This window comes from Urocampus carinirostris, chromosome 4 (genome assembly GCF_059441175.1).
Source record: "Urocampus carinirostris isolate Australia breed hairy pipefish chromosome 4, RoL_Ucar_1.0, whole genome shotgun sequence".
In the NCBI taxonomy this organism is placed as follows: Eukaryota; Metazoa; Chordata; class Actinopteri; order Syngnathiformes; family Syngnathidae; genus Urocampus; species Urocampus carinirostris.
In genome coordinates, this window is record NC_142352.1 from 30794480 (window position 1) to 30821923 (window position 27444).

At 37.2% G+C, this 27444-nt stretch overlaps 1 protein-coding gene across 1 annotated transcript; it reads right to left on the reverse strand.

The window, feature by feature from the left end:
• Positions 1–965: 965 nt before the first annotated feature.
• On the reverse strand, positions 966–27444 carry apip (APAF1 interacting protein). Its single transcript, XM_088334142.1, has 8 exons — positions 27330–27444; positions 21915–21983; positions 18734–18834; positions 8162–8210; positions 7336–7453; positions 5022–5157; positions 3721–3888; positions 966–1395 (listed from the first exon to the last, which is right to left on the reverse strand). The coding sequence occupies exons 1-8, from the start codon at positions 27384–27386 to the stop codon at positions 1296–1298; spliced, it is 798 nt and encodes a 265-aa protein (XP_088190268.1). The 5' UTR covers positions 27387–27444; the 3' UTR covers positions 966–1295.

The window sequence follows — 27444 nt, forward strand, 5'->3', positions numbered from 1 at the left end:
CTTTCAGACGTGATTAAGGGCTATACAAATAAATATGACTTTGTTTTGATATTTCATAAAAAGCTGTCTCCGATTTTTTTCTTGGAAACGAGTATTTGCAAGAATTATAGCTATATATAAGTTCACCTGTTGTTTACTAAACAATGGTAAAAGTGAGAAACCTACTTATTTTCTAATGAAATAGGGTTCAGGCTTTTTTTTTGTATTTGTCCTATGCCTATATACAGGGTTTCAAAAGCCTAAGGCAAGTTAAATTTAAGACTTCTAAAGACACTTTTAATGCCTTTTGAAATCAAATATAAGACCAAGTCCACAATAACAAAAACACAATGAAAACAAACAAAGCAGAAATACACTAATATTTCTTGCACACAATACATTGTGCCTAGACAGCTTTTAGCCATGGCGAAAAACGTTGGTCGGACAGCCACTTTTCGTTAAATGTACAGTTTCCCATGGTACAAAGTAAACGTCTCTGTCCGAAGTTGCGAAGTTGTTGTAGGTAGACTTAAAACGTGTCTGCTCTGAAAGGCTCGACTGAAACCACGCCACCGTTATTGTGGTCATACCGTGTTGCCACCAAAGTAAATCGATGAAATATAAAAAGACAATAAATGTGACTAAATCTTTTTAGTTCAAACAAATATAAACCGTGTTCATGAGTTCACATTCTTAAGACATTATAAATTGAATTTAAGATATTTTATTGCCAATTAGGGCCTAATTTTTAGAATAATGAATTTTTGAGGATCGGCGTGAATCCTGTATATAGTTACAGAACTACATTTTCTTCCAGGTCTTCAAAAATTGGTCAAAATGGCAAAAAAGTGTCTGGCACCTTCTTTTCACATTTGAGAGAAAGGTCTGGCATTGAATACGTAAACATGCATATCCGTCTTGAAATAAATATGCATCAGGGGTTGTATTTTCAATTTTGCATAATCAAGCATCACCACAATTTAAAACACGATTAGATACATATTTTTTTATTTTTTTATATGAGGAAAAGACCGCGCAAAATTCTACATGTATCTATTTTTTCATGGTTGAAGTCAGGGCACAGAATCACAATTGCAGATTAAGTGAATGGCATTTTAATGATAAAGATATCTCCCACTGAGTTGGAAGCTGCAGTCTCAAGGTCTTTCCGGATAAGAGGCCTTCAACTTTGATTCTGCAATCACTGTCAGAATTGTGGAGGGCCGGCATGAAAGCAAAATGATTAAAATCTGCGCTCTGATTGAACTTTGCCGACCTTGCTCGAACAAGCATCTTTTTATAAGGTGCGATAAATGTCAAACTATTCCCTTTTCTTCCACTGGAACGGCTGAAGGGTCCAGTCCACAATGTTTCATCTGAACTGCGATGTCAAACAAGTAGTCATAGCATTCGCACCTAAAAAAAAAAGTGACAACAAACGTCATTCAAACATATGCATTTATTAGAAGTAAGATCTTAAGCCCAAGTCGGGCCTAAATGTCAATCATTACGTTCAGGTTTAGGACGGGCTCCTCTCTTGCTGCCTTTTTTTGGTAATTATGCACCCGTCATTGTTTTTTTGTATCACGTATGTCTGTGGCCCTGCGCGAGACGGGGACTGAATCCAAAGCGCGGATCCTCCACCGCGCAACTCGAATAAAAACAATGACAGGTGGATAATTTATTAAAAAAAGTAAAAACAATCAAAAAGTCTGCCAGAGCAGCTTGTCCCGGCCCTCAAAAAAAAAAAAAAAAAAAAATCGTGGGCCTGGGTCAGGCTGAATGTTTTAGTCCCGATGTTACCTCGAGCTCTAATAAAGAGAATTGAAGGTACGGCCAGAAATTAGCTTTTCACATTCTTAAAATCGGGGATGTCGCACATTTATACCTTTAAAATGACAGTGTGCAATATTTGACCACCAGATGTTGCTGTAGTGCAACCAAAGCAGAAAATTACAAACTATGGAAACTAAAAGTGAGCAAATCGCACAATATTTTCTTATTGTTTTGCCCAGGTTTTAGTGGTTTTTTTGGGCTTCGCTTAGCAGCAAGATGGCAGCGAATGTTATGGCAAATGAATACAAATTTCTCAACCTACGAGAAGATAAAAATGCATGTTTATACGACAGTTCAAATATATTTGATTATTATTCAAATCAAGAGTTTTTAATAATAAATTCAGGTTTTTCTTCAACCTATGGGAGGCGATAAATAACACAGTGTCCCTTTAAGGCCAAAGGCATAATGTATTCTTTAACGCATACTTGGGCACGCTGGTCCTCGAGGGCAACACGTCCTCCATGATTTTGGAAGCTTTCTCTTCTCCAACTCAGGTGATACAAAGTTATTAAAGATCCAGTGTCAGAGCAGAGAAACCTCACAAATCAAGCAGGACATGCGTCCCTCAAGGACCGGTGCACCCAGGTCTGCTGTAACGGGTTAAAATTATGGATGACCAATCCTGACATATGTAAAAATAGATGCATGAAAAAATAAACGTCTATATTTATACAATATAAATAAACTAATGCATACATAAATCATTTAAAAATTAAATATAAGTCATAAACACATGTCATGTCAAACATATATGCATTTTATCATGTATTTATTTGGGTATTGTTTTGTCGTGTATTTGATCCCAACAAATTGTTAATCATATGAGGGGCAGGTCAAACTGGCCGAGCCTTTCACTTATAGCAGTGTCTGACATAACGTCTGCCCGTGCGTGCATCTTTTACGTCGGGCGTGCAACTTACAAAACGTCTCCGCCCCAGTATCCGACAACTTCTTCAAGGGGGGAAAAAAAATAAAGAAAAATTTAAATCGAACGTTTGCTTTATTCCGATTTAGAAATCTTCGTTCGGTTTGGAAATTTCTAAATTTTGGTTGGTTTGGCAATTTGCATACTCGGCAGCCAATCAGAAGCCCGCATCGAATAACTTCGTGCTTCCGGACTTTCCCGAGCGTTATAAGGTCGTGCATTTGGATATCATTTTCCAAAGTAAACGCACAGAGAACACAAGAAAAATGGATACGTGGTTAGGAATCAAGCCAAAACCTCAGCCTCAGAAGAAAGAAGCTAACAAAATTGATGACACTACAAAACGTAAACATACATTAAAAGCATCGTGGAAAGAGGAGTTCACGTGGCTTGTAACAGACGAAAGCAACGCAAACATCGATTGAATGAAGATGGGTAAATACAGTACATACTGATGGCAGATGCAAAACAGCAATGTCATATACATGTAATTAATGTTTTAAGTAAATTTATAATAAACTTAATTTTAAATTGTTGTTCTGTTATATATTCTGATTATCAATCCTTAATACTTTGCAACAATGTTTTGTTTTGTTTTTTGCGACGAGTCGTCTTATTGTGTTTCAAGTTATGAAAAATGCAAATTTTCAGAGTTGTCTGCCGTGGTGTCCGGTAACCCTTTGTCCTGGGTTTCAGACACTGCTTATAGCAAATTCGTTCATCACTGATTAACTGATAGATGGAAAGCTCAGGCAATTAGCCTATAACAAAATACATGACAAAACAAATGCCAGAATATAAATAATTGAATACATAGCTTTTATGTCATTTTTTTAGGTAGTTCATGACTTGAGAATCGCTATATAAATGCAGACCATTTATGTTTTCATTTATTGATATATTAGTAGCCATGTGTTTTATTTTCTACATATAGCAACATCAGTCCTCAATATATTTCTAAAACATTCTGTACTTACATTGTTTTGGCTTTTTCCCACGACTCACCCCACACATACACCCCATGTCTTCGGACAAGGACGGCGCACGAGTCGGGGTATTCTTCCATGGCCTGAGCCATGCGATCTTTTAGGTCTTTCTCTTCTGGAGTGTTTTCGATAATAGGCACCACGAGAGTGTCGTCGTAGCTGCGGTATAAAGAGAGACATTACCTGCCAAACAATCATGTAACAAATAGCAAACAGGCTCAAGCATACAAAAAGATTGCATTCTTAGTCATGTCTGTGTGTGTAACATTTGACCCTTGACACCCGCCGAGATCTTTATCGATTTTCTGATTGTTCCGTTTTCATCCCCAGTGTCCACTTGTGGTCAAAGCCACAAGGAGAAAATGTCATTGTCCCTTTACCTCATATCATTAATAAGGATTCAAAAACCTTTATCATGGCCAAATTCAAGCACTTTCGAAGACAATTTTCCAAACTTCTCCAGTACCATTAAAGGAAGAAACTGTGAATCATGTATTTTGTAGAGCCAGAAATTTATCTGCGAATTACATTCGCGATTTATGAAGACATTATTTTTAGATCATGGGTAAATTGTGAATATATTTATTTTTCAGACGAATCCCTCACCATATAAGTGTTAGGTAAAATGACAGTAATATGTAGCATACATTTTCAGTTGCAGGAAGTTTTTCCCTATACAATTCATAACTGGGAAATGCTACCTTAATTTTTTGCATGGCGCATAATAGATACGTAATCTAATATAAATTTCCATAGTGCCCTCTTTAGGTGTAGCATGCATCTTTCCTCTTGATAAGATAAAAACAAATACACAGGTATGCCTTTTGCTTTACTCTCTGCCCCTTGAAACATATGCCACCCTCTCCTGGCTTCAAGTCATGATTGCAGCTTGTATAGACACGTTCCAATAAACTCTTCCTTTTGAGGGGTTCAGGATAGCGTTTGGACTTTACAAGAAGCAGACCTTTTCTTACCATTTTTGCGCTCCACTAACAAATAGAAAGTAAAAAAATACAAATTAAACTGGAGGGACGAGCATGACTTCTCTCTGCAGCGATTTCCCAGCCCCCCTTCCGGCCTGAACGGGTCTGACAAAAGTAACATAAAACCAGATAGGGGGAATGGAAAATAAAGCATAAGGGCTCTTTGAACTCTGCTGGGCGTTGTTAACACATAATTAATAGAGAAAATATTGAATTTCAACTTTTTAAGGAAACATCAAACAACACACCCCACTTAACAAAAACAAAGAAAATCAAATTGAACTGCGATTATTTGTAGGGGTTCCATACCGATAGTTGGTGCCACTGGTGCCTTTACGGATACCCTTTATCATCTCCTGGTGAGTTATTCTGAACTCCTTTCCAGGATACAGCAGGGTTGTCATGACAGCAGCTTTGGAGTGAGTATGGATAACTGCCTGAGCCCCTGCATTTTTCAAAAACAAAACACACTTTTTTTGATTTAAGTTTGTCAACAATAAAGGATGCTACGACCTGATGGAACATTTATTGATAAGCAGTGTTGGGAAAAAGGTGTGAACTTGTTCCTGGAACACAATTCTTTTTCCTGGTATTAAGTGCGGTAACGCGTTATTTAGAAAATGTTGTAACTTAGTCATTCCTAAATGGTGCAGTACAGCATTATTTAAGACCTTTATTTATTGCAGATCATAAATTACACAGTCTTTTGATTGTGGATCACTCCTGCATTACTCACATAGTCACGTATAAGCATTGATCCACCAGCCACACGCTACATGGGGTGGGCATGATTATATTTACCTACAAAAATTCAGCAAAATACAGTTATAGTGGCGCAGTCTCAAGCAGTATGAAGTTTTCCCTTATGGTAATATTCTCCCTACCACGTATACTTGCATCCAAGCCGAATTAAGAACTATAAAAAAAACCTGATATTAGAAGGGTCGGTTTATATGGACATATTTGGTTGTGTGTCACCGGTAGCGAACTGTAAGCAGCGCATGAGAAAGACAGCGTGGCTTGTAGAAGAACGACAAACCAACGGGATACCAATTGGGCAACCGGGAGCATGGGACAACAGAATTTATGGTAAAAGTGAGCAGAAATTTGATATTTTTTGGAGTTAATTGTGTTTTTAATACACCATGCCTGAAGAAAAGGAAAATGTCTGTCCTATAATGCTGACTAAAAGTGATAATGGCCGCTGAAGAAACAAGCAACAAAGAGGCAGAAACAAAGTTAGGATTGGATTAAAATGTAAGACAATGGAAAAGGGATACAATGGACAATAGCGGGAAATGGAGAAGGAGATCTTTGAGTGGTTTGAAGCCCAGGGACAAAATGGATATGGAGTGTCTCGGCTAAGTGGTCGTCTGCAAGCGCTCAAGATAGCTCAAGACAAGAAATATGAGGGTTTCACTGCTTCTTCAGAATGGTTAACACAGGGGGCTCCAACCCTTTTCAAGCTGAGAATGGCTTGTTGTTACTAATTAGCACAAAGGGCACCCAGCTTGAAATGCATGTCTAAAATCACAACCAATCACGTTCTTACTATTTAATTACCAGATTAATTTTCGGATTAAGGTTATATAGGCTCAATAAACCACAAAAAAAAATTGCAACAAAATCACAATAACCTAGCACCTGTGAGCCATTTTCAGAACAGGTCCTCCGGCACCAAAGCTTTCCTTAGGGAGGGACTCTGGTGCCCACGAGCACCACACTGGAGACCCATGGTGTACAGCATTACATTGGTTATCGTGCTTAATGGATGTCAGGACCCCCCGCAAAAATCCATGAAGTAAAAACTTGATTTATTTATTTATTTGTGACTCAAGAACAAAACCAATTCACAGTCTCTAGTTTTTAACAAAGTAATGCATCTCATACAAATAACTTTTTTTACGATCAAATTATAATTTCAGTAATAATGTAGCTGTTTTATTGCGAAACCTTATTATTTAAGGACTCAATCCACTTTACCTTCATCATGTGGACGTTATGAAAAACTGTTTTTACCTTCGGATTCTGTCCTACAGAAACCATATCCATTTTCAAACATTTTGAAAAAGCGCCAGGGAGCCACGAGAACTGCATGTGGCTCCTGAGCAGGTTTAGCGGGTGTAGAGGTCCAACTTTGTTGGTGATAGAAAACATCTTCCTCTGTTTAGCCTATCAGAATGCAGAACACAACGCACGATGAGAATTTGAAAAGCAGTGAACCAGAGATAACTGAAACGCAAAGTAGCAAAGTGTCTCTGTAGACCTTTGCCTCTAATTCTTTTAGCATGTGGCTATTTTAAGCAGTTTAAGGGCTCTGCCTCTATGCGAGAATAGATGGTCATTTGTAACTAAATAGTTTTGTTCAGAGTAACGCACTACATTTTGGTGTCGATAATACGGGCAGTAAATGATTTAATTTTTTAAATGAATCTACTAGTAATGGTAACTAATTACTGTTTTTCAGTAACACACCCGACACTGCTAATAAGTATGAACAAAGTTCCGCAACCTTACCAGACTGCATAGATTGGAGAAAACGTTTTTTTTATTAGTTCATTATTATTATTTCATTAGAAGTTTTAGCTAGATTATATCACTGTATGCATGAAAAAAATGTCACCTCTCATTGTATAAGCGTTCATAAAAAGAGGAGTGCATTGACTCTTCTTTAATTTCTTCCAAGCAGGCGGACAGCTGAGGTCTCTCTCCTCCGCGTCACACACAAACATGTCTTCTGGCTGGGTGAAACAAAAATAAAACACATACACTATAATCTGCAGTAAAGAGTAGCCAACCTTTTTCAGGCTGTAAACAAATTATTTGTTATAGTAGGGCTGTAACCAACGATTACTTGAAAAAATCTGAGAATAATTCATCGATTAATCGATGCAACGGATCTTCCTAAAACACATTTTTAATGAATTCTTTTGGATGGATAGAAAAATAGTGCATAAGACTGCAGAATCTTCTATAATATAAAACAATAGAAAAATCAAGTGTTTGTTAAATAGACTTTCAATAAACAATGTCCGAAGGACTGCATGCTCTCCACCTGCAAATATGTAAGACATTTTTTTATAAAGATCAAACAAAAGAGAGGCACGATAAATGAGAGTACTTCGTCAGATGTCATCTCATTGTACATTGAATGTTTTGATACAGTATTTTGAGTTGCATTTCTCTATCTGAATTGTGCAATATAAATTTGGATTTGGAATAAGATCAGTGTTTCTCGACAGGTCGCGGACCCGTTTTCGATGGGTTACCTGCCTTTGCCTTGTCAAAATAATACTAATAAAATAATAACTGAGGGTCATTTATACCTCTTAAGAATAGATGCGAGAGTGAAAATGATGTGGTGAATAATTCCAAATACCAGTTAAAAAACAGATCGTGCTAGCCTAGAAAACCTTCTATGAATCTGTGGCATTTATTTATATTTTTACCTGAATTCTCTCTTTCTGGACCCCCGACGGTGCAATGTAGATGTGCTCTCTGTAAGTCACAGAACATACGAACCATTAAATAACAGCTGAAAATAATATTTCAGAATGTATAAGGAGAATTCTCAGATTTTAAAAACGTTTTCTCTGTAGCATTTATTTGTAATATATTTCACTACTAAGTGTCGCATTGTGTAGTCCACCGAAAGAGTACAAAGTACTAGGAAGAATAAAAACCGCAATATTTTTCTTCTCATATATTTGCCCAGCTTTCCACAATGTTTTTGGGGGGTATTCTTGACAACAAAATTGCAGACAGTCACGCCAGCTCCTTCAAAGTGAGCCTCATTTTATGTAAAATAAATACAAATTTAGTATTTAAGAAATGCACATTTATCAGAAAGTTCATGTATCGTTTCAAGAAAACTAGCAATAAATGTAGTAAAAGCAAAAGTTATGGTATTTGGGAAATCCCCAAAAACTATCAAAATACAAACTAAGATAGTTAATGTTCAAATAAAAAAAGTGTTTAAGTTTCGCTTTAGTGATTATTAATCATGTTATAGCTGCATATCACATATAAATAGTAAACAATCCAAATTAGCAAAGGACATTTCAGTGATGAGTAGATACAGGCATATAATGTATAGTTGATACACTTTACCTTATTTAAGTTGTTGTATAAAGATGTGGAAAAATACATGAAAGAGTAATATAGAAACGCCTATTCTATAACAGAAAGAAGCCCTAAGGATTGTGCATACGCTGGGTATAAAGAATATTTACTGTTCTAAAATCCAACATGTTAAAACTTGAACGTATAGAGAAACCTAAATATCTTGGTAGAACACAAAACAAGAATCAATTCACAATAAACATCAAACTGTTGATTCTCTACAGAGTAGACTCATCATCTAAGGGAAAGCCATAAATAACAACAAGGTCAAATATTCAAGTACATAGAAAAGCCACTGTGCCAAATGAAAAGGTATTCATCTCATGGAACGATTTAAATGACCACCGCAGCCAAGTGGTTAGCGTGTCCACGGCACAGTTACTAGGTTCTGTGTTCAAATCCAGCTACCAGCCTTCCCCGTACCTGCGTGGGTTTCCTCCAGGCACTCTGGTTTCCGCCCACGTTCTAAAAACATGCATGGCAGGGTAATTAGTGACGCCAAATTGTCCCTAGGTATGAGTGAGCATATGAATGGTTGTCTGCCTCTGTGAGCCCAGCGACTGGCTGGCAATCTGACCAAAGGTAGCCGGGCTCCAGTGCCCCCACCGAGGATAAGCGGTGCAGATAATGGATGGGTACTGTATTTTAGATAAATGTGCTAAAGATGATTAATACACTGCAAAAGACAGGGTCTAGGAAAGATCACAAGTTTTGGGGGCCACAAACTGGTGACTTGGTGCTAATGCTTCACTGGCAGAAGACATAAAACAATTCTTTGTTGCCAGGCCGCCAGCAGCCGCACCAAAGCCACCAGCAGAACTCTGGTACTTCAAGAGTGAGACATGAGCTGAAAACTGCAAACCCCAGGAAGGCAACTGGCCCGTAGGGAAAGTGCTGAGGGACGACGCAGACCAGCTGGCTGGGGTCTTTGTCAACAACTTCAACCGGTCCCTGTCACAAGCTACCATTCCACCCTGAGTCAAGACCTTCACCATCATCCCCATCCCACCATCCAAAGATACTGCAGAAATGCTACAAAAATATGACCGCAGAAATGTGACAAAAATAATTCGACAGTAATACTACAAAAATACTACAACAGAATTACTGTAATACAGAATTACTTATGAATAAATACTACTGAGGAAATACTATAACACAAAAAATCTACAAAAATCAGATTGTTAAAATACAAAAGAAATACAACTACATCAATACTATAAAACTTAATACCAAATTAAGTGCTTAAAACAGGGACCTAATATATTATTTTGCTTTAATTTTGAGCGTTTCAAAACCAAATTTATGACACGTATTTAGTAAAAAAATATCCATAAAGAAATACAACATGGAGATGTCTGCATTCTTATCTATTTATGAATAAAAAAATGTGATAGGTCTCCAGTATCTGCCCCTTGGCCAATTTTCTTAACCCAACGCAGGCCACCACTCCAAATAGTGGGCAACTATTTGGAGTGGCAGCCCTGGCCTACTCCCTTTGGACACATGTTTATGTATAATACTATTGTATTGTGCAGCTGTTTTTTGTGCAAATATTTTGCTGTTTCTTTCAGTTTATTAACGGTTCATGTTGCTTGTGTTTGGAATTAAAAAGCCTCAAACACAAAATATCTCAATGTTTTTTGCTATTACCACAAGGAAGCGCTAAAACATGTGGTTATTAGACAATGAAGAAAATGCTTTGACTGCAAAAGTCTAGAAAAACGCACCCAAATGACCAAGAATAAATCAACATTGTCGATACAAAAATTATCATAGCTTGAAATATTTCTCTAATTTTGTCATTTTTATATAAATGCAACATTTTGCATTCTTTCTAAAAACTGTAAACAAGAGGGAAGATTCATTCATTGTATTTGGTAGCCCTGAATTAATATTGGAAAAACTGATAGCGCAGATCCAACATTAGGCTGTTGGCTCTGCAGTGGATATCAAACATGAACCACCAAAACACTATGAGTGACTATTCTTGCTTTAAAATGTGCTTAATGGCGTGTGTGGAATAACTCGCCACTCACACTGGCAACCGTGTATATTAGTCCATCGGAGGTAATAATAGCTGTGCAGGGATTTATACGCTTGTCCCTTTCAGTCAAAACTCACCCAAGCGGGTCACTGCTGTGTCTGGAAAGCGCATTTGCTCAGAGATGACATGCATAGGTGATTTGACAAATAGAGATGTGTTTTTGTTTCATTGTGTGACCATGCTCGAAGCTCAAAATACTCGCTCCTCAAATTATCTTTTTCCATTGCAATGAATGTCATTAGTCTGTTCCGACCTTCCTCACCAAAATAACGTTTTTTTTTAAAGCACAAAATTATATATAGTCATCCCTTGATTATTGCAAATAATGGGGACTCATGAAACCCATTGCTTATCTCCCGAAGCCGCCTTTGTCCCCCCCTTAAACCAGATAATAATCCACTGAGCACCCACTAGTGATCACCATTTCTTCGCGCTCTTCTGACTTTCCTTAGAGTCCAATTTAATTCATGAATCTCGCTTCAATGTCACGAACCGTCAAAAGCTTGCTGTCGGCATGCTTCACTGTTTGTTTTGCTGGCCACATCTGCTTGTGCTCCCGCCCAATTGTTAGACTGACAGCATAAACCAGCTTATCAGTCGCGCACAGAGACAGTCACGCCCACCCAACACACACATACAACTTGCCCCTGTGATAGATTCTTCGTCTCCTGCAGAACACAATGCACAATACGTTGATATCAATGACATTAAAGACAATTCAAATAAAAATCTGCCGAGCAGTGACCCAGCAATAACTGAAGTGCTAAGAAGCAAGGGTTTACTGTATATATATATATATATATATATATATATATATATATTTCACTGCAATTAAATATTATACTGTATTCCTTTGTGCTATAAGTCCAGACATGGGCATACTACTGCCCGCACACGGGCCCGATAAGATTGTTGAAATATTGTTAAAAACGTACTAATATTTTTTTCCTTTTGCTGCAATGCCCACATTTCCCCAAGACAACACACTCAATCCACATTAAACGTTGTTGAAAGTGTTGGATTATAAAAATAGGTCACCGAGTACGCTGTCACTATCGCATGAGTTTTCCAGCTATATTTATATTTAAAGAATGACCTCAAATGTAGGATTGTGAGTATATTGACTGTCTACAAATAATGTAAATATTTTTTGAATATTTCTTTGGAAATTACCACAAAGCAACACATTTGTGAGTCACTGTTTAGCATTTCGCATTGTCTGTTGGCATAAAGCTTATGTGACTTGGCTATGTGATTGATTAAAACATACAATTCTCTTTATTTTTTTGGGTTTAACAACAACTTTATGTGACATTTTGCATATTGACGGTTTTTATTTTTACAATAATCTTTGGCAAGATACCACTCTTAGTGAAAAGAGCTCGGGAATTATAACATAGATGGCCGGTAAGCCTCGCCTAAGGACTGATACGAATGCAATGCAAGACATTGCATCACTTTTCTCATTTTGTACTGTTCCAAGGGAATACACTAGAATTGTGTAAGGCAATTCAATGGTTGTTTAGTGTGGCATTTTTGTATCTTTGTTTTTAAGTTGTAACAGGCATTAAAGCCTGTTCATGAAAATACTATTTACTTTTCTAATATTTCCGTTTTAACTCAATTATTTTTACCATGACTTGATTATGCAGAGCATATTGGAAACAAGAATTATTATGAATTTAGATATTTGATCAAATAAAACATGCTCCACAAACACAACAACACATTTAGGAGTTGTAAATATAGTAAAAATATTATCCAGAGTGCCACATAACCTGTTGTTGAAACATGTTTATCAGGCTGGTACAGAACTGAACAAAGATAATGGGTTTAATGGAAAAAGTGGTTCATTTCCTGAGAGCTGTAATTACCACTGCCAAGTTCAGAAGCGGAAAGGTCAAAAACAAACCAAAAAATACCCTACATAATGAAATGCTACAAACAGTTCAGATTAGACTTTACAGACGCTGCCCAATTCACGAACAAGATATACTTTGTATGTTTTAAGGTTTATATAAGTATGTTTAAGGCTTGTATAAGTAACCTGGATTGTTTGTACTAAAATAATAAACATTTCATAAAACATTATGCTCTATAAAGATAAATAAAGTTAAGAGTAACTTACTTTTGGAAAATAAGCTTCAAGAGGTCCTCCACCGTGTTAGAGAGTGGCCGAAAAAAACGATCCAACCATTTTCTCAATCGCATCAGGCTTTCTTATTTCATTTTAGTTTCAAAAGAAACGTCTCGCCTCCTCTTTACATCAACCATATTGAATGGATGCACGAGATATTGAACAATAAAAATGTCAAAGTGCGCTGGGGATAGTTTAGACAGACAGGATAGAATGTTTACACACGGACTAGGAAGAAAAAGCATATTTTATTTATTTCAGTGGATGCTGGGTGACCTCTCACAGCGCGACACGCCGGTAGCGTCGGAAAGAAGCACTACAGTAATTTCATGTACTCGGAAAAAGGTGCACACAACACAAAATCCAAATTACAGCAATGTCCGGATATTTTTCGACATCCCGAAAAAAATGATCGTATCTACCGTTTTACATAAGTCGAATGGTCGTAAGTAGGGGAGCGCCTGTACTTTTTATTGTCATAAAGGTGGGATCAATTATTTCAAATCAAATTAATTAAGAACTGCTACACATGCCATTTCATCTGTCACACCAAGCAAAAGAGCAAACACACTTGATCAAAAATGCACTTTTGGCAATTTATTGTCCCAACATGAATGTAACGTCTCTGTATTTGTAGTGCATTGGACCACACTCCTAGTTTGGTATACAGGGACACCTCGCTACTTGGCGCGTCGGTTATAGCTGATTCTCAGCTTCGCAAATTTTTAATTGAATTGTTTTTATTGTCATTGATGAACGTATCGGTCATTGTGTTCTGCAGCAAACAGCACACAGCAAATGCTATCACGGGCGCAGGTTACATGCCGTGTTGGGTGGGCGTGACTGTGTGCGTGACTGAAACAGACTGGTGAATGCTGTCAGTGGGCGCAAATGTAAATGTGTCCACCCAAAACAAAGTCAGAAGAGCGCAAAAAACTGATCAAATGCAGGTGCCATGTGGATTATTATAAGGTTTGAGAAGAAACTGAGGCAGCGTCCGGAGAGAAGGCATTAGTGGCGCTGCAGGTCCGGCCTACCACGGCTAGGCTACTTAACAACTCTCACAAGCTACCCCTCCCGAGTCTTGATCTCATCAATGCCAGCTCCAATACTTGTAAATCGACAAGCTACAACTCATGGGAAACGGATATGGCTAGGGATATGGCTCATCCAAGGACATCCGATGCTAGCGTGCAGCTAGCCAGTCCCTCTTTAAATCGCTTTCTTACACTGAAAGGAGAAGCCCTCCAAGTCCGCTGTACTTTTGTAAAATTACAATAAAGACCATTAGCTTTCTCTTTTGACGCCGCCTCAGTCAATTCCCGGACACGATAACAATCCACGGAACACCTGCTGGTGATCAGAATTTCTTTGCGGTCTTCTGACTTTGCTTAGAGTCCTGCAATCACACTATCGCTATAGCGATTAGATTTCAGTTAAACGTACCGTAATTCCTAGTCGGTAAGGACGTCATCTCAAGGTAAATTTGACCCTTGGGGGCTTTTATCAACTACTTCACGGATTGGCCGGGGAGTTCTGGTCCCCATTAACCCATTCAGTGTCAGATGTTTCTCTCAAAACAAGAAGTGCTGGTGCCAGACGATTTTTGTAATTTTGACTCGTTTTTAGAGGCCTACTGAATATTTACTTCTGTAGATAATTAAGCACGGGACACATCAAAAGAAAGATTGCACCCTCAGCCTTATTGGAAAATAAATTACCGTATTTTCCGCACTATAAGGTGCACCTAAAAGTCTTATTTTTTTTCAAAAGCTGACCATGCGCCTTATATATGGCTCAATATTAAGTTGCAAGGTCTTGCAATTTACGCAACAGCCGCCGACTCGATTTTCCCCCGAACGTGGAGTAATCCGCGGTGTATGCTGGGATTTATATACCGGCGTTTCATTGGCTAACCAATGTGTCGATCATCATTTGAATCGATCGCTATTGGCTGAAGTTATTCGGAGCCTCGGATAGGCTAGAGGGCCAAAACAAACCCTGCAATTGGCCGAAAAAGATGACTGAATAGCAAGCTTGCTAAACTACGCCATAAAGAAACATGTTTCATTAGTCTGTATTTGTAAACATTTTACTCTCCTGGATTTACTACACTCACGGTTGTAAGAAGACCATGATTGCGTATCATTATTGAACGTGAGAACTTAGGTGAGTTATGCGGCTTTATATTTTCCCGGTATCTTGTTTTAGAACGATCTTGATGTTGCTGTGATGAGTTGAGTGAATTAAACTCAATTCCAAGTGTTTATTGTCATATGCACAGTAAAGTTGCGAGCGAAAAAGAAAATAGAAACTAAGGAGTGGTTGGCATTTCTTGAATCCCAAGACTTTAACCTTCCGAATGATATTTGGAACGATGCATTTGAGTGACATCGTACGGACACCCAATCCGCACGTGTCTACGACACGTATTTGCTTCTTTACAAGCTTTGGGAATGTTAAGGGGTAATAAGTTGGACTGAATCATCTGACTGTTTTGTCGACGTTCCCATTGTAGCGCCTTATAATCCGGTGCGCCTTATCTATGGAAGATATAGGACCAAAAACTATTTTTGGGGGGTGCGCCCTATAACCCGGTGCGCCCTATAGTGCGGAAAATACGGTATGCTTCTTTTTGTGAAAGGATGCATTTCAAGCAGAATTTTGGACTAAATGGGCCTTTTACTTGCAACATAACATTTTATTGCAAGAACACTAAAGTTGTGCATAATCGATGCATGAACTTTGCAAGAACTTTTGAGCGCCCATTTTGTTTCCCAGTGAAGTGATCACCTGATTTTTGGTCACCATGGCGATGGTGGACAAAACATGCACAAGACGTCATCCCTCTGTCCCAACGACTTCATCATCATTTTTAGAAAGAATAAAGCATTGTAGCTTTAACTATCTGTACGTTTAGCTTTGCTTTTCTCAATACAATGCTTATCTGCATCTATCTTATCTGCATATGGGCTGCCTTATATGCTGATTAACAAGGGAGTTGGGATGCGTCCCTTTATGAATAAAAGTCTGATCAGTCATTCCTGCCATCTAGTGGTGTTATATCATACAGACATCATTACCAGAGGGTTCATACTGATGGACAAGCAACACCTTTGTAATAGTTTTGTATAACATAACCATACAAAACAAAAAAAATTTTTTACATTTTAGAAATTAGGGACAATGCTTCTAAGACGTATTGTTACTAATTAATTGAGTTAACAATGATGACCCAGGGTTTGCTTGTTTGAGGAATTTTATTTTAGGCATGTGTCTTCTTTCGTGCACAAAAATAGCGGAGGGAAATATAATGTTCACTGCTTTAGATAATATAGACGAGGCATGGGAAAACTGCGGGCTGCATATTGATTCAGGCTGTCAAACAAAAATAGTAAAACGATATTGTAAAAAAGGTACTAATAACAATTTTTCCACTTTTGCAGCAAAGCCCACATTTTCCCAAAAGGTGACACACTCAAACCACATTGAACTTTGTAGTAAACCATCCGTTTCCACCGGAACTATACTAAAAGTCCCATGAATTGAGCAAATAATGCCGCTAAAGCTTCTTTTTTTTTAGTTTTTTTTTTTTTAATTGACGTTCATGCCCTTTATGAAAAATGAGCAGATGAAAGGGAATGCAAAATGAACAGTCCACCAACAATATTGGAGGGGTGACAGAATGATCGGGATGGGGATTAGCAATTGCGATGCACGTAACTTCAAATATGTTTTAAGAGTGCCAAGTATTTGATGGCACACAAGCTTTGTCCCCATTAATGGGATTAAACAAGCTCATAAATAAATCATGCTTATTTGTTGATGACATAAGTTACTTTGTCGCATTTTTAGCAAGCACAAGCCTGTTAATGACATAGGTGTAATTCTTGTCTTCAGAGTCCCATTGCGAACCCTCCCTGCCCCCATAGAAACTTAGTCTTTATAAAGTATCTTAGATACACATCAAAGTTAACTGTCTCAAGGTTTCATCATTTTTCTCATGTTGAAGTTTTTGATTTTTTTTTTCCTTGCCTTCATATAGGTTTTAGATCACAGGATGGTGTAATAATGGTCTGTAATTTTGCAATAATACAGCGTAAATCATGTAATTTGCAGAACCATAAATATATCTGCAATTTAAAAATACACATTTTTAATCTTGCATATGCATTTATCAAAACATATGATTTTTTTTTTATCTAGAGTAAATCGCAAATATATTTTGAGACAAATGTATCCCCGTATAGGTGTTGGGTAACAATTAGACTTATGTGTAACTTATCTCCATTACAATTTACCTGGGAAACACTAATTAAATTTTTTGCATGGCCCAGAATAAATTTCTATAATAGATACATAATGCTTACACTAATACACATATAATATTGCCCTGTTTAGGTGTCCACTTGTGCCCGACCTATTGGGGGAGAGAACTCTTCGTAGGACAATGCCATACAAATTAATGCCAGCTGCCGTTAGACGCAAGGGAATAAGATAAGCAATGATAAAGCGAAGCTACCAGTGAGAAATGTGTAATTTTCACGCAGAATTGTTGAGAATTTCACGCATTTATAAGCATTTTACACAAAATTCAAGCACTTTTCAATCCTTGAATACACAACATTAAAATTCATGCATTTTCAAATATGAAAGGCATACTTAAAATAGTAAAAAAAATATATATATATATGATTTGGCTTTGTTCTTTCAGTTTCAAAATCAATTTTATGACATGTATCAGATCCATACACTACTGGCGTATATTTAAAATCAAATCAATCAATCAAATTTTAGAACCGGATGTGGCCATCGTGTCAAAAAGTTTGCCCAACTGTGCTAGACACTCGTGCATCACTGATGCATGTATTCCTCTCGGATTAATACGGTGAAGCAATATATAATATAAAAGTGATCTGGATTGTTGATGTGTCCTTGGGCAAGACACTGAATTCCTAATGCCCCCGATAAGAAGGTAGTTGCCATGGCTGACAATGCTATCCGTGTGTGAGCGTGTGTGAATGGGTAAGTGTCAAGCACATTGTAAAGCACTTTGGGAGGTCTTCTGTGACTAGAAAAGTGCAATATAAATGCAGACCATTTACATTTACATCTACATCTACTACTAAAATGAGGGAGGCAAATGGAAGGATGATCACTTGCTCTTTCTGCAAAAAACAAATGAAATGAAATGATCTGCATTTATATAGCGCTTTTCAAGTGAAGACTTCCCAAAGCGCTTTACAGTGTGCTTCACATTTCCCAATAGCGGCCGTGCAGCCATGTAAGGCGCTAACCTGCTTATTGGTGGTATTAGGGGTTAAGTGTCTTACCCAAGGACACTTCGACATGTAACACGGAGGAGCCGGGATTCAAACTGCGATCTCTTGATCCTAAGACGAGCGCTCTACCTCATGAGCCACTAAAAGGTCCCAAAAAATAGTTCAATTAATAGTTGTTGTAGCACTATTCACCACTAGATGGCAGTTACTAGAACCTTGCCCTTCTCCCAGCCATAAACTGCATCTAATGACAAATACAATAAAGAAATACAACAACACTGTTTGTAATTATATGAATGAATATAAAAATTATACAAACATTTGTTACACCGATGTCACCTTTATCTACAATTACAATTATTAAAAATCTGGCAAAAAGTCATAACCATATTACAACAAAAGTAGAATTATAGCCAAGTCATGCTATACGAACCCTTTTTTGAGACTGATTCCTCCGCCTGTCCCTGTAACCCATCCCAGTTGGTAGAAAAGCCGGCAGAGCTCAGGAATCAGTACACGAGGATGTTCCTTGTCCTGGAACAAAAGCAATAGATACTTTTTGATCTTCTGGTAGCTCAAAAAGAAAAAAAAAGAATTGATCGACATATCAAAATCATGCAAAATGTTATTATGTGTGTGTGTGTCTTTAAAACAGTACTTTTTAACCTGGGTTTGATCGAACCATAGAGGTTCGGTGGAGCCCCTCCCATGGAGTTTAAGACACACGGACTTATTATGCCTTTATGAGAAAAAAACAAACACTTCTAGAGGTGATGGCAAGTCCTTGTCGGTCACCATTGGCTGCAGATGATCGCGTGACATTGCTTGGCCAATCAACACGGGGAATTTAGCACGCTTAGCAGCAATACGTGTGAATATTTGTAGAAATTGTGAACAAGAAGGATTGATCATATCACTCCAATGTAAGCTAACTTGCTTAAGACTTTAAGGGTCAGTCTGTTACCAACATACAAAGGTTTGCATGGACTTTCCCTCTCTTATCTTTCTGATTTTATTTCACCCTGTGTTCCTGCCGACCTCATACTTTTCTTTTCCCATCCTTACCGGCTGTCTGTCTGGTGGCGAAGTGAGGAAGGAAAAATTGGGATGAGCCAGCGAACCAGCACCTCAACGTGAAGCATGTGATCATGTTTGGACCAGCTGGCACTGCCTTGGACTTCTTGAACCATTTTACATATTACCCATGTTCATTGTTGTTGTTGACTACGTTTTGTATATTGTTACCCAATGCAACATTGATTGCAGCCTGGTTATCCGGAAAGGTTTTTACCTCAAGGTTTCTTATTTTCCTCATGTTGAGGTTTTTGAGTTTTTACTTGTCAGCGTGCCGGCTCCAGATCAGGGGATGGTGCATCTGGAGCCTATGCAGTCCTTTGAGACATTTTGTGATTAAGGGCTATACAAATAAATGTGAATTGACTTTTGTTGACTTGTGTAATTTTTCCTACTGTAATAATAACTTACTAAGTTAAGAACGTCAGCATCCTATCTGCATGATTAGCAATTCAAAGTTGAGGAATTGGAGCCTTGCACTGACAAAATTCAAAGAACACTTAGATAAGCTGCATGGAGTCGGGGAATATAAAAAAAACGCATATTGAATTCAAGGTGAAGAGTGCATGACTCGAAGAGGGCCACTCATCCTCCTTTTGTACCTATGAACAAAGCGATCCTCATAGCCTCGTAAAAAGTTGCGTACTCTATCGCAAAGCAGGGCAAGCCACACACCGTCTGCGAAACAATTGTGAAACCAGCTGCGTCAAAGACGGCAAATTCGATACTTGAAACAGCGGCTGAAGGTCAATTAAGCAGAGTTCTTTCTTCAAACGACACCATCAGCGACAGAATAGATGAAAGGGGTAAAGACATCTTGGCTCAAGTCGTCACAGATTTCAAGCCCGGAAAAATCCAGCCTTCAACTCGACGAGACCATAGACGTTGCTAATTTACAATATACATTTCCAAAAGCTTTCAAATGAATATTCAGTTGAATGTAAAGCTGGAGGTAGTCCAACTTCCACATTTTTCCCTCTCAAAACTTAACTCGATGCTCTGGCTTCGCTCCATGTTTTGCAGAGGAAACCTTTCTCACTCGGAAAAGAACATACTATGACAGCCATTCCATCTCAAATATACAGCTCTTTTCTTCATATTTTGGCCTGGTGAGTGGATTTGTCACTGCCCGTTTGTTTTGCCATGATAAAGTTTTTGCATTTGCATCTCTTAATTCTGCTAGAGTGGCTAGACATTTGTTAGCTTGCTAACCTGTATATGTGCGTGACGCATTTAGCTTGGACAATACAAAAACAATGTAAATGCTATTACTGGCTGCGTATCGCAAGTTAACCTTATCCATCATTGGCTGGAATTGGACACCTATCACTCACCAAGCTATCACCGTAATGAATGTGTTTATTTATTTAGTTTTTTAATGTGTATTTCATGCACTGCATAGATTTTCTTGTGTACATGGATGTCAGACCACTGTGCAATTGCAAAGATGCGCAGGTTAGAGGGAACATTTATATAGAACTTGAAAGAAAACAAACAATTTTATATTACATTTCTATAGGGGTTAGGTGAATGCCCATATGAAACTAACTACAGTAGGGTTACGAACCATTGATTTAAAAAATAAAGTGTTATGATGAAATTGTATTTGTTCTAATTGTACTACGAGACTACACACTATCCTTTGGCGTTTATGCATATATGGCTTTTAATGTATGACACATACCTATGTTAAGCATGCATTTTATGCACTTCAATGGCCAACAAGTTTTACTCTTTGATTGTTGTCTATATTTCTACAACTGATTCAGGGTATTTTGGTACGGTTGAAAATAGCATTGGTTTCTCTGCATCAGGTCAGGTTTGTGTGCTAAGCAGATTTGAATATAAAAAATACACATCATCCTTCGTCACTATATAAGTAAGGTTTTTAAGAAAAACATGTTTGGCCAACAATATATATTGATTACCCGATGGAAACCTTTGATTACTGGAAAATGAATAATCGAAATTGATAGAAGTAAATGTAAATTGCATGTTATATCCCCCATGTTCAAACTTCAAGGCTTCTGCTAGAATCCTTCACACATGCGTGTATGTGAACAAAACCTCAATATGCCAATATGTGCCCGTATTACCATAACTGGACCTGACAAAGCAAACCCAATGTGATTTCTGGATCTAGCACATCCGATTCAGCCTTGATCAACTGAAAGAATGTAGATATAGAATTAGTTGTTGACCTGGGTTAACTTGCGTTTCAGCTAGATAATTCTTAATAATATTACCAATTAATTTTGGGCTTTAGAAGGTGACACATAAAAGGGAACATGAAAGAGCTTATGACAAATTATAATGTGGCAGACAATTATTTAGAAGCTGATTTTTTTAAAGAACCTGTAGAGCGAAGCAACAATAAGAATGTCTTCATACAGACTTTTTTAAGAGGAATTAGAAAAGATGATTCATTCTTTTAACAACGTCCTCTGTTGAACAACCCCACAAAGGTCATTTTTACTGTGTCAAAAATATATTTAAGACCTAATCCCTTCCTATTTTTATGGGGTTTAAGTTATATTCACCTCTTTGTCTGCCCAGTCTTCACCTGCACCTTCGTCACAATTGTTGGTGCCACAGAATGATGACATTTCCTGTTGGAAAATATTTACATTCGGTATACGTTTTATATACAGTATACATATATATGTAAACACACACATAAACACAGGTATTAATAATAACATTTGTCATATTTATATTTACAGATTAGTGCTACAAATGGGAATATAATCTCCAGGTGAGATTGGTCTAACGCAGTGTTTCTCAACTGGTGGGGCGCAACCCAAAAGTAGGTTTCTCGGTGGGTCATAGGCCTTTACGTTGGCAAAAAAAAATGCTAAGAAAAAATAACAGTCCGTTAAGGAGTTTTACAGTGGATGGAGATGATTCCGAGCAACCCATTTCATGTTTAGCATAGCCAAACCCAGATAGAAAAGAGACTATTGACGCTTTGCACATGAAACGTTGCCTTCCCCCAAGGAATGAGGGCCATGACGGACGACAATAGCTCCAAGCGGTCAGCACTTGAACAGGTATTTCAGTTAAAACAAATATCAATCACGACAACAGAAGAATATAGCTACGACTTCTTATGATGGGGATTTATTGCTGTACAGTAGGCTGTGCGAACTGTCAAGTCCAACTTGACGTTTTATGGTATCATGTTTGATCAAGATAGGTGACGACGATGTTGATCTGCTGTCAAACCAGGATTTGCGGCGAGCATTTTTTACCAAGTAGGTTTGTTGTATTTCCGATCAATTTTATGGTGAGTAGGTAAGAGTTACTTTAAAGACACTCAATATATCTACAAATATGTTAGTTAGTGCTAACTAGCTAACATTAGTGTCTTACTTTTGCCATTTCTTACCGATTTCTAATTGATGGATACAAAAAACAACAGATTTTATTGCAATTAAACATTTATTCAAAACAGTAATCTTCCAGATATCACATGTATTGAAAACGTATGTGCGCTACCATAAAACCTTTTATGCCGCAAAGAACTGTCAAATTTTAAACACAAAACTGGACACAAACGTGCAGAAGATATAGTGTTATTTCGGCAAAGTAAATATTTTCAACATGCTGAAAAGTAATTTCTATACAAAAGCCCTGTTCTTTACTGTTCTATTACATTTCCTAAAAATTCAAATACAAAGTAATTTTAGTGAGGTTTGCGCAAGGAGGGACATTTCACGCCGGGAGTACACTTGTTGGCATAACACCGATAAGAACTGGTAAGCATCCAGACTTTTATTAGCCTTCAATACCGCTCTTTGCGCTTCCCAATGAAGTAAACAACCTCATCCGACAGCCTCACAATATTTGTTTAACTAGTCATTGACAATGATGTTGAATATCATAGCTTGTTTTTGTTGTCTACTGTTGACTGGTCTTACCCACTGTTTACTACAGTCTATGACCGTCCGTCATGGTGTCATCACATGATTAGGTCACGTGTGTGCAAAGGGTCAATACGATATATGGATTTTATTATCTTGAAGAAAAAAACAAAGTGAAGCGTTTTGGATTTCATTAAAAATACAGATAATTGAACATTAATGGTAACATTATTTTAAGTTGTTTTGGCATTAATGGTCTTCTTATGTGTAATTATTATCCCTATTATATATATATATATATATATATATATATATATATATAAAATTGCACAATCTTTTAATTCAGTAAATTTGAGAAGTGGATAATATTTCTTTAATAGCGTTGTTTACTATAATCAGGGTGGGTTGGTGGGTTTCCTGAAGTCAGACTAGTTGAAAACCACTTGTCGAATGATTTAGCTGCATTTTTTCCCTACATATTAGAGCTCCTCATCAACGACTAATTTAGTCATCAATTATTTCAGTGTTTTTTCAGCAAGTGTGATGGGGCACACCATTGTGCCGTGAGACCTTGTCTAGTGTGCCGTAGGGAATAGCAATTTTATCTTTCCAAAAAAGCATACCATTATTTGTTTTCTTCTGGTGATTTGCCAAGTAGCTGTAAAATTCATGCATAACAAAAGGTGGCAGCAGATATCCTTTTTTTTCTTTTATAAACAAAATATCCGGTAAAGAGTTAGTACAGGGAAATGTAGTTAAAACTTTTTTGTTTGATGGTGCTGTTAAAGATTGCAGTAGGGAATAGAATCCAAACACATGATGTGGATTAATGTATTGTTCAAAAAAGGAAAGAAACATGTTGGGATGTATTTAAAATATTTTGTTTCACTGGCAGATCATTTTAAGTATTTATTTTTGTGATTTTACTGAAAAAAGACAGAAATACTCAAATCTAAAAAACAGGTTAAAAATAGGAGCACGCCTGCGACTGAGTGGTTAGCATGTCCCCCGGCCCCAAAGCTCAGGGACCCAGGGTACCAGCCTCCTTGTGCCGAGTTTGCATGTTCTCTTAAAAATAGAAATAGATAAAGTTGAAGAGTTTGAGTTTCTCAGAGTGATTTTTAGCAATTATTTTAGCTGGAGGTCCCATATAAATAACATACAATCCAAATTAGCAAAGAGCATTGCCATTATGAGTAGATGCAGACCTATGTTTAACCAAAAGCCCAAGTACAGTTCATTAGGTTTACCTTATTTAAGTTATCGTAGAAAGATTTGGGGAAATACATATAAAAACAATACAGACTTGCTTTTTCGAATACAGAAGAAAGCTATGAGGATTATGGATAATGCTGGATATGAAGAACATACAAATAAACTGTTTATAAAATCCAACACGTTAAAATTTGAAGAGAGGGAAACTGGAATCCCTATCATTAGTATACCGAGCCAGTAAGCACCAACTTCAAACAGATATTCAACAGTTGTTTACCTACATAGTAGACACTCATTACCTCCGGCCAATCCATAACTTCAAAAGGTCCAGTATTCTCACACCACATTGAAAAGCTATTCATTGGATTAGATGATGACCATAATTGCATGATTATATTTTTCACATTAACAATTACAAAAAAAATTAAAATCATATACTATAGGGATTTTGGATAAATGTAATCATTCACGCAACAATATTAGCAATCTGCGATGACATTGTTTGGCACTGTTAGAGTGTTAAATCCAATGCTCAGTATTTTTACATTTAATTCTGAGATTCAGAGTAGGTAAATAATGTTCTTTTTTGTAGACTGTACACTTAAGCGTGTTTTTTTTATTATGAGGGAAAATCTTGAACTTTTTTAAATAACTTAAATAACAATACTAATAATGCAAACTAAAACATATAGCTAATAGAAAAATGTGAATGTTTATTCCAGTGTTTCTCAACCTTTTTTGAGCCAGGGCATACTTTTTATCATTAAAAAATCTCGAGGCACACTTCCAGTGGAAAATGTTTAAAAATGTACTCCTGGCACCAGTTTTAAGTTGTTGTTTTTCAAGCTTAATTTATCATGTTGAATAAATTGATAGTATGTTTTTCTTAGTATTAGTGAAATGAAATGATCTGCATTTATATAGCGCTTTTCAAGTCAACGACTTCCCAAAGCGCTTTACAATGTGCTTCACATTTCCCAATAGCGGCCTTGTATTGCAGCCATGTAAGACGCTAACCTGCTTAATGGTGGTATTAGGGGTTCAGTGTCTTACCCAAGGACACTTTGACATGTAACACAGACAAGCTGGGATTCGAACTGGGATCCCTTGATCCCAAGACGAGCGCTCTACTTCTTGAGCTACTGCCGCCCCATAGTGGTTATTATGGCTCAGAAGAGAATATATTTTATTCATTTAGGATTTTACAATATTTTTCCCGGTTTTTAAGTTTTCTCAAGAGTTTTATGGGGCACAGTATTATGTTATGCGAGTCACCGGTAATACTCTCACATGTTTCCAGGAGTAGGCTTCCTTTCTTTCTTTCTTGCAGGGAAGGTCTATTCAAAACTAAAACTGAGAACAAAATTTTACCTGACACAGAAAAATTAGAAGGCAAAGAAATGACATTTCAAACGTATAATGGTATTGCTAGTGACTCGTATAGCATATAATATCATAAGAAAATCGTAATATATTTATCTTCTGTAGAATATTATTCCAGAATACATATAAGATTTTTTTAGACTGATATGAATAAGTGACATTTTAAGTCATCATTTAACTCGTTCAATAGATCAATGACTTTTTGGGTAGTACAGCTTTTTAATGTGCGAATATATTTGACGTTAAGTTGGATAACGAGTGTCTACTCTGTTAGGAAACAATTATTGTTGGTAGTTAGTGCTTACTTGGTTTGCATACTAATAATGGGAATAATAATTAAATAATAGTAATAATTCTCTTTGAATTCTACCATGATGATTTTTTGCATCAAGCGTTATGTACAATCCTGTTTTTCTGTAACGATTCTATATTGCTTGTAGTAGCACGGCGGCGCAGTGGTTAGCACGTGTGTTGCACAGTTATGAGGTCAAGAGATCGAACCTCCTGTGTGGAGTTTGCATGTTCTCCCCGTGCTTGTGTGGGTTTCCTCCCACATCCCAAAAACATGCACGTCAGGTTAATTGCCCGGTCCAAATTGTCCTTAGGTGTGAATGAGCGAGTGAGTTGTCTTTCTCTGTGTGCCCTGCGACTGGCTGGCCACCAATTCAGGATGTCCCCTGCCCACTGCCCTAAGATACCTAAGATTGGGCTCCAGCACCCCCGCAACCCTACTGAGGATAAGCGGTGCAGATAAGGAATGGATGGATAAATGTAATATTTCACTTTGAATTTTACCCTGTTGATTTTTATAAACAATTTGTTCTTTACATCCAGCGTTATGCACAATTCTAATATTCTATTGTGGTTTTTTCTGTAACCGAATAAGCGATTCTATATAGTTTATATGTTCATGTATATATTTCCACAAATCTCTATACAGCAACCTACATGAGGCAACTTAATGAACTGTGCATTATTTGAAGGATTTCTGGTCAATTACAAGTCTACATCTACCCATAAATGCACTGTTCTTTGGCTTGTTTGCTATTTATATGGGGTCTCCAGCTCATATCATAGCTAATAATCATTTCGAGAAACTCTTTCACTTTTACTATTTAAACCTCATCTATCTTTTTTTGTATTTCAATGTCTTTATTGGATTTCCCAAGTATCATTGTTTTTTTATACATTTAATGATAGTTTGTTTTTGTTACTTATACTTTGTAAAGTTCCTCGGTAATTTCAACTTGGAACTAATGTAGATTTGTGCCCGTGGCTAATGTAGTTTCGTCAGCAAATAGATTACATGATTTTAAAATCTGTTTACGTCTCAAGTGTGTACATTTTACTAATTTGATGATGTCATGTTACTACGCGAGGTAAACAAGTGCACGGTAGAAAGAAACAACATTTACGTCATATAAGGTAAAACATTTCAAAAAACATCAACAAAAAAAAAAACATCAATCGTTTAGTCTTTTCCTCAAAGCTTACCAGTTTGGAGTCGCTCAAACTCGAGAGATATTGAGTTTGATGGATCGAGATGCGCATGCGTCAAATCGTCTTGTTTGTGTACATTTTTGGCAGCTTTAGACTGCTCGTGGCTCAG

What these genes read in the sequence shown, in the direction of transcription:
- apip (XM_088334142.1), bottom strand. Translation starts at nt 27,386, where the DNA reads ATGCGCATCTCGATCCATCAAACTCAATATCTCTCGAGTTTGAGCGAC. An exon ending in GAACGCTTATACAATGAGAG is followed by an intron (nt 5,158 to 7,335) that starts GTGACATTTTTT and finishes TGAAAAATGCAG; the next exon opens with GGGCTCAGGCAGTTATCCAT. An exon ending in ACCAGTGGCACCAACTATCG is followed by an intron (nt 3,889 to 5,021) that starts GTATGGAACCCC and finishes TTTATACCGCAG; the next exon opens with CTACGACGACACTCTCGTGG.